At 36.0% G+C, this 9,408-nt stretch overlaps 1 protein-coding gene across 2 annotated transcripts in view; it reads left to right on the plus strand.

Moving 5' to 3' along the window:
* Positions 1 to 7,498: 7,498 nt before the first annotated feature.
* LOC143024857 (uncharacterized) overlaps positions 7,499 to 9,408 on the plus strand; it is a 141,025-nt gene continuing 139,115 nt past the window's right edge. For both annotated transcript variants that reach the window (XM_076184166.1, XM_076184167.1), the window contains exon 1: positions 7,499 to 7,756. In XM_076184166.1, coding sequence (XP_076040281.1) covers positions 7,754 to 7,756 — 3 coding nt within the window. In that variant the 5' untranslated portion in view covers positions 7,499 to 7,753. The remainder of the gene's footprint in view (positions 7,757 to 9,408) is intronic.

The following is a 9,408-nucleotide window of genomic DNA, read 5'->3' on the forward strand; positions in this document are numbered from 1 at the left end:
TAGCTTCAAGAGTTGGCTGTTGAGATACCTGTTTTGCACTTGAACAGCCTGTTTGACTTTGACTAGAAGTTGAAGTTGAAATTTTTAGCTTTTTGGTAGGTGGAACATTTAAGAATGAGGCAAGTGTTGGGTTTGATTCGGCTGCTTTTTTTCTGCTCCAATTCGGCATTTCCAAACTCATCAGGATGTTTATGTTAAAGATGCTTTCTAATATTTGTTGTTGTTTGGGTTTGCCTGTTTTATTCCTCCTCTGCTTAATATTGTATTACAGAAATTACAGAATACTTTTGAAGAATCATCTTTGCATACTGTCACTAGATTCCATATAACACTTTGCTTTTGACTTAGGCATTATTGCTAATTCTGGCAATTCTAATTGTAATTTAATAAATTTATCACAATATTGACTATCTGAAAAATGCAAGTTCAAATATTAAATATAAATAAATAATTACAATAAATAAATATTAAGAATGAGATCGAAAAGGGTAATAGGATAATAGCCATCAGCTAGCTCTCTTCTCTTCTTACATAAGACGCAAATGATTCCACAACCACATGGCGTGAAAGACACCCTTTACTTTATATATATATATAATTATTTATTTGTTTCATGAATGAAAGTAATTTAACTTAAATTTTCTCTCAAGGTATCGGTATCGGTATCGGTATTTATTTTTCAATACCGATACCGATATACCGATACCTTCTATTTTACCGATACCGATATATACCGATACCGATAGCTTGAAAATAAACCGATATTTACCGATACCGATACCGATACCGAAGCTTCGGTACATCACTAATATATATATATATATATATACATATATTTATACACACATATATATATATATATATATATATATATATATATATATACATATATATACATATAATATATATATATATACCTCTTACCAGTCTCCTGTTAAGCATTAAAGCTTGTCAGTCGTACATATATATATATATATATATATATATATATATATATATATATATATACATTTATATATATATTTGTATATATATACATACATACATACATACATATATATATATATATATATATATATATATATATATATATATATATATATATATATATATGCATGTGCTACACATAGGCGGAGGGACGATATGGAGAAGTTTGCAAGACTGACATGGAAGAAGTTCAGTAAGATATATAAATATGTATGTATATATGCATGTCGGAAGGACGATATAAAGAAGTTTGCAGGAGTGACGTGACAGGGGTTAGAGCATTCGTGCCACTTATTGAAGTATTTGGGGGAAGACTTTCGTTCAGCAGGGGACTCAAAATGATTGTTATGTACATATATATATATATATATATATATATATATATGTGTATATATATGTATATATATATATGTTTATATATATACATATATATATATATATATACATATATATATATATATATATATATATGCATATATAAACAAAACTACGGTCGGAGCAGAAGAAAAAAACTGGACACAGTGAATCTTTGCACTTCGACTGTAAGCTACAGTCCTCTCCAATACTGAAGAGGACTGCAGCTTGCAGCTAAATTACAAAGATTCACGATATCCAGTTTTTCTTCTGCTCTGACTGGGGTTTTAGTTTTGATTTACAAACATGGTACTACATTTTTGACCAGTAATATATACATACATACATATATATATATATGACGTAAGCGGAGTAGGAAACACAGGAGTCTTAGTCTTGAGTTTATTCCTGACTAGTTTCGCAGGTATGCTTTTTCAAAGGAATGGGTTTACAAACGGGCTGTGGGCATTATATACATAGGATAGACCTCACTACCTCCTCGTGTTACCATAACTGGTGACGAGTGTGAACATTACATTGTGGACAACGTAACAATGATGAAATTTTACAATTAAATATGATGATAACACTAATAAAAAAATTTTTTTATTAATGATAACAATGATAATAAAAATGAAAATTTAAATATCTAAATAATAATAGTAACAATAATAACAATTACTATTTAAATATTTAAATTTTCATTTTTATTATCATTGTTATCATAATTAAATTTTTGTTGTTGTTGTTATTAGTGTTATCATCATATTTAATTGTAAAATTTCATCATTGTTACGTTAGCCACAATGTAATGTTCACACTCGTCACCAATTATGGTAACACGAGGAGGTAGTGAGGTCTATCCCATGTATATAATGCCCACAGCCCGTTTGTAAACCCATTCCTTTGAAAAAGCATACCTGCGAAACTAGTCAGGAATAAACTCAAGACAGACTCCTGTGTTTCCTACTCCGCTTACGTCAACCTGTCAGAATATCTCAACATATATATATATATATATATATATACATATATATACATATATATACATATATACATATATATATACATATATATACATATACATATATATATATATGTGTGTGTGTGTGTGTGTGTGTGTGTGTGTGTGTGTATGTATGTGTCTATATATACATATATATATATATGTATACATATATACATACATATATATATACATATACATATACATATATATATACATATATATATATACATACATGTATATATATATATATATATATATATATGTATATATGTGTGTGTGTGGTGTGTGTATGTGTGTGTGTTTGTATATATATGTATATATATAAATATATATATATATATATATATAATATGTATATATATATATGTATATATGTATATATATATATATATATATATATATATATATATATATATATATATACACAAAGTTGAGCGTCTCAAAGTCAAAACACTTTCTGCATCTCGCTCCCGCTTTCCCCGACTCGATGTTCTTCTCCTCGAGAGATCGGCCTTAAGACTGGTCTACAACGATGTGGACCTTTCGGGAGTGGAGATCGGTCATCTGAACACCTCAGCCTCAAACGGTTTCAGAATCTTGAAGGAGTGAGGTAGAGGGTCTTCAACGACGAAATGGTCTTCGTTGGGTCGTTCTTCGTGTTTTTTTTTTTTTTTTTCAATTGTTTTGGAAGGTCCGGGCGGGTGACAGCCCCGGTAGCCATATATATATATATATATATATATATATATATATATATATATATATATATATATATATATATATATATATATATATATATATATATATATATATTCATATTCACTTATATATATATATATATATGTATATATTATATATGTAATATATATATATATATATATATATATATTACATATATAATATTTATATATATTACATATAATATATATATATATATATTAAATATGTAATATATATATATATATATATATATATATGTGTGTGTGTGTGTGTGTGTGTGTGTGTGTGTGTGTGTGTGTGTGTGTGTGTGTGTGTGTGTGTGTGTGTGTGTGTGTGTGTGTGTGTGTTTTTGTGTGTATGTATGTGTGCGTGTGTGTGTGTGTGTAAGTTTGTGTGTGTGTGTGTGTGTAAGAGAATCATGGGATATCGCTGGCTTGACTTCGTATCAAACCAGAGACTATACTATGAGACTCAATCTAGGCCAGTTACTCTCATCATAATTCTTGGACGTCAACTCCGGCCCTATGGGCATCATGTGGTCTCGCGTTTCCCTGATGTTGATCCTACTGACAAGGTCGCCACTTCAAGAGACAATCCTCGATGGAGGAGGAGACGAAGAGGGTAAAGTTGATCGAAACTGTCGAGATTTGTTTAGGATGGGAAGGGTGGTTGCATGGGAGCTTGCATCTCTTGGATAAAGGGTCATCCCTTCCTTCCGCCGTGCTGTTCGGGTCAGAGGAAATATAGGGTCCGATTACCGAACCTGGTTCACCTACACCGCTTCATTACATGATGATCCTCTCCCCTCCTCTCCCTCCACTCCTTCCTCCCTCATCCGCTCATCCATTCGAGAGGAAATCCCTCCGCGCGACGCCATTTCCTCATCCATTTACAATCACTTTCCATTTACTCGTATCTTTTACACTCTCTCTTCCTTGCTCGGCAGGCATTCCTCTTATATCACATATTCTCTTTACCCTGTCTATCCACCTTATTCTCGGTCTTCCCCACAAGTTCACTCCACCCACGTCTACTTTCCACCCTAACAAAAACAATAACAATAATAGCAATAACAACAACAGTAAGAACAATAGCAATAACAACAACAGTAAGAACAATAACAATAACAACATCAGTAAGAACAATAACAATAAAAACAGTAAGAAAAACAATAACACTAACCAAAAATAACAATAACTACAATAACAACAACAATATCAACAACAATAATAAATGACGAAAGATAACAATACATATTCGCAAATATAAACAAAGAAAAGAAAAAAAGAAAAGAATCCCTGGTCGATTCAATCGTGTGTTTTTATGTTCTGGTAAAACCAGCAATTTGAGAGTTCACTCCCTTCATTTGGGCAATTCACTCCACATATCTCACTCCAAATTACTCCCAGGCGATTCCATTCACCTTGGGGTCGACCTGGATCCTCAGTGAATTCTCCTCGGGGACGAGTTTTCTGAATAAAATCGCCAGACGGCAACCAATTAAAGGGTTTGTGATTAAGCGTCACTGTATTGATGAAAGGACGGAGGCTGTGTTTTCCCACCAAAAGTGTGACGTCATCATCCTCGTCACGTAGAATGGCGTTGGATGTCTGATAAGGATATAGAGATAAGGAGATGTAATTGAAGGTTGTACGCTACGAGGCGCTTAGCGGTTGTTGAAAACGGCACCTTTTGCCCCGTTTTCTAAGTGATCACATATGTGAGCAGCACTTGATCGTCTTTTGTTTTGCGTTTCGCCAGACGATTTAATTCAATTCGAATGGGGGGTGGGGGAAGGGAACAGGGTTGGTGGAGTGGGAGGGTGGGGGTAGGGGAATGGGAAGGGGAGTGGGAGTGGTAGTGGGAGGATGGGGGGGTGGGAGGACAAGAGGTGGGGGACTGGGAGGGGGTGGGGGTAGGGGAGGGGTGGGGAAGGGGGCTGGGGATAGGGGAATGGGAGTGGGGGGAGTAGGAGGGTGGGAGTAGGGGAATGGGAGTGGGGGGAGTGGGAGGGTGGAAGTAGGGTAATGGGAGTGGGGGGAGTAGGAGGGTGGAAGTAGGGGAATGGGAGTGGGGGGGAGTGGGAGAGTGGAAGTAGGGTAATGAGAGTTGGGGAGTGGGAGGGTGAGAGTAGGGGAATGGGAGTGGGGGAGTGGGAGGGTGGAAGTAGGGTAATGAGAGTGGGGGAGTGGGAGGGTGGTAGTAGGGTAATGGGAGTGGGAAGGCGGGGGTAGGGGAATGGGAAGGGGTGGGGGAGTGGGAGAGGGAGGATGGGAGGGGTGGGGTGGGGAGGACAAGAGGTGGGGGAGTGGGAGGGTGGGGGTAGGGTAATGGGGTGGGGGAGTGGGAGGGTGGGAGTAGGGGAATGGGAGGGGGTGGGGGAGTGGGAGTGGGAGGATGGGAGGGGTGGGGTGGGGAGGACAAGAGGTGGGGGAGTGGGAGGGGGTGGGGGAGTGGGAGTGGGAGGATGGGAGTAGTGGGGAGTGGGAGGGTGGGGAATGGGAGTGGTGGGGAGTGGGAGGGTGGGGGTTAAGTGGGAGGGGGTTGGACAGTGGGAGAGAGGGTTTCAATCAGATTAGAGTGTTAAGAAAGTTTGATATCGATTACATTATTTACATATTCATTTATTTATCTATTAATTCATTTAGTAATTCATTTATTTTAGCTAACCTGGGTAATGGAGAGAGTAAGAGGACTAAGGCGAAGAAAAAGAGGAAGAAGAGGGAAAAGAAGAAAAAAGGGGAAAGAGGAGGATGAAGAAAATGAAAAAGAAAAGGGAGAAAAAGGAGAAGAGGTAAAAGAAAAAGAAAAGAAAATGAAAAAGGAGTAGGAGAAGAAGAAGAGGAAGAAGAAGAGGAAGAAGAAGAAGTAGAAGAAGAAAAAGAAGGAGAAGAAGTAGAAGAAGAAAAAGAAGAAGGAGAAGAAAAAGAGAGAAGTAGAAGAAGAAGAAAAAGAAGAAGAAGAAGAAGAAGAAGAAGAAGAAGAAGTAGAAGAAGAAGAAGAAGAAGAAGAAGAAGAAGAAGAAGAAGAAGAAGAAGAAGAAGAAGAAGAAGAAGAAGAAGAAGAAGAGAAAAGAAGAAGCAGAAGAAGAAGAAAAAGAAGACGAATGAGAAAAAGGAGAGAAAGAAGAAAAAGAAGAAAAAGAAGAAGCAGACGTAGAAAGAGAGGAAGTAGAAGAAGAAAAAGAGGAAGAAGATGATGAAGAAAAAAGAAAAAAACAGAAGAAGCAGATGTAGAAAAGTAAAAAGAAGTAGAAGAAGAAAAAAGAGGAAGAAGAAGATGAAGAAGAAAAAGAAGAGGAAGAAGAGGACGAAAATGAATAAGAAAAAGAAGAAGAAGAAGCAGATGTGGAAAAAGAAGAAGAGGAAGAAGGAGAAGGAGAAGAAGAGGACGAAGAAGAGGAAGGGGAAAAAGAAAAGGAAGAAGAGGAAGTAAGAGAAGATGAAGAAGTAGAAGAAGAAAATGATGAAGAAAAAGAGGAGAAAGAAGAAGAAAAAGAAAAGGAAAAAGAAGAAGCAGACGTAGAAAAAGAGGAAAAAAGAAGAAGAAGAAGAAGAAGAAGAAGAAAAAGAATAAGAGGAAGAAGAAGAAGAAGGAGAAGAAGAAGAAGAAGAAGAAGAAGAAGAAGAAGAAGAAGAAGAAGAAGAAGAAGAAGAAGAAGAAGAAGAAGAAGAAGAAGAAAAAGAGGAAGAAGATGAAGAAGAAAAAGAAAACGAAGAGGAAGTAGAAGCAGTCGTAGAAAAAGAAAAAGAGGAATAATAAGAAGAAGAAGAATAGAAGGAAGAGAAAGAAGAGGAAAAACAAGAAGAGAAAGAAGCAGACATAAAAAGAAGAAGAACAAGAACAAGAACAAGATGAAAAAATAGAAGAAAAGAAGAGGAAGAAGAAGAAGAAGAAGAAGAAGCAGACAGAAAAAGAAGAAGAAAAAGGTGAAAAAAGAGAAGAAAAGAAGAAGATGAAGAAGAAAAAAAATGAAAAATGAAAAATTTATAAAAAGTAATAACACCGAAGTCATATAAAATGAGATAATAATAATATATTATTGACTATCATCTTCTTTCACTATCCTCTCACTACCGTCAATGATGATGTAATATACCTCACAATACGATGAAAATTAATAAACTCGTAAGAAATTATCAAATAAATAAATAGATAAACGAATGAATAAATAATTTTTCTAACATCAACGGAAAGATGGTATCAACAAAAAGAAAAAAAATCATACTAATATTGTCAATAAATATTTATTCTTTGTCTCTCTTATTAATTACATTACAATCACGCAATTTCCCTCGAATTCTTCATACTTTCCCAAATCCTCCTTTCCCTAAATGACAGTGGAAACGGCATGACGTCAGAGGTTAGGCGATGACGTCACTGGACGGAGGGTATTTAAGCGGGGGCAGGGCAGGTGTGAGCCCAGAACAGCAAAGGACTGTGTTGCGTGCACATCTCGAGTGACATAGCTCCAAGTGAGGCAGCGAAGAGAGAGAGACAAATCATATCTCGGGCGTTTCATCTCTGTTCTTTTTTTTAAAAGAACTTCGTTGTGCTCGTGAAAATTCGTGATCCTAAACGAGGAGGACTTTCTGTTGAACACTGTACTCCTTCCGACATATACAATAACTTTATTCGTAAACAAAAAGAAAAGAAAAAGTTTGAGAAAAGAATTCGAGTATAATGGTAAGTGTTACTGTGGTACTCACTCCATCTTTCCTCTTCCTCTTCCTCTTTTTCTTCTTCTTCGTATTTTTTTTTTTTTTTTCAGGTGAAAAATATAAATCGATTTTTCCCGTAGATTGTTTTGGAAGTAATTAAGAATAATGACAATGTGTACATTGACAAAGTGATACATACGTATACATACATGTATACTAATATGCACACACAGACACAATAATACGTAATTACACAATGTATTATACTCATGATATACATCAAAACGACACATATTCAGTAATACAAAAGCATGATGTATTATGTATAAGTATATGGATATGTTTATGATCTATATGCGCACATGTATAGGTACTATATACTTATCTATGTATATATATATATATATGTACATATATTCATATACATACATATATATATATATATACATATATATATATATATATATATATATATATATATATATACACACACACTCATATATACTGTATAGGTGTATGTCCATGTGTACTGCATATGCAAAAGTTTATGCACTGTATACGTACAGCATGTATACAGTATATTTATGTATATTCCTACGTATTACGCATATGTATGGATATATGTACCGCATATGTATCAATATATTCATATATATGAATATATATACACACACAAGCATACACACACACACACACACACACACACACACACACACACACACACACACACACACACACATATATATATATATATATATATATATATATATATATATATATATATATATATATATATACCTGTATATGCAGTGATACGTATTTCCACAGCGATGCACATGTAGTTATACACACGTATTTTTATTGGCAACTGTGTGTGTAGATGTAAATCGGGGCACATTTCAGTTGTGTACACATTGATTAGGACGGAGAGATATGCAAACTGTACAATTTATTGTACACACACGCACACACATACACACACACACATGCACAGACCCACAAATGCAAATCCATACGCCTACACACATGCACAGACGGACACACACACACACACACACACACACACACACACACACACACACACACACACACACACACAATGTATACACACAGATGTACAGTCGCACAGGCGCACAAACGCAAATCCGTACACCCACCCACACACACATACACACACATAACGCATACACACATACACTCACACGCACACACACACACACACACACACACACACACACACACACACACACACACACACACACACACACACACACACACACACAAAACGCATACTCACCCACACACACCCTCACACACATATGAATATATACATACATACACCCACGCGTATTTACTTTTGTATCATTCTGTACAGATGTTCAACCTGTATTTATATATATCTATAAATGCAATTCACCATATCGACTTTTATGCGAGTCAACAAAGGCCCATTTGACACAGAAACCAAACAACTCAAAGTCCCTCTTTGCCGCCAGGCGATTTTATTCAGCCCATAGAGGTTCTCTAGTGGCGAAATCGGAAGCGTGCTGGTCTCGGATTCACTCGATTGGGTTCGAATCCCGCATTCAACTCCGATTCCCAGCAGTAACTGCTACCTGCCCCAGCAGTCCGTATAACCTATAAGGGAAAGGTGACGGCTTCGGCCGCAGCTACTCA

The sequence above is a fragment of the Oratosquilla oratoria genome, chromosome 4 (genome assembly GCF_046742065.1).
Source record: "Oratosquilla oratoria isolate Oo_2021 chromosome 4, ASM4674206v1, whole genome shotgun sequence".
NCBI lineage: Eukaryota > Metazoa > Arthropoda > Malacostraca > Stomatopoda > Squillidae > Oratosquilla > Oratosquilla oratoria.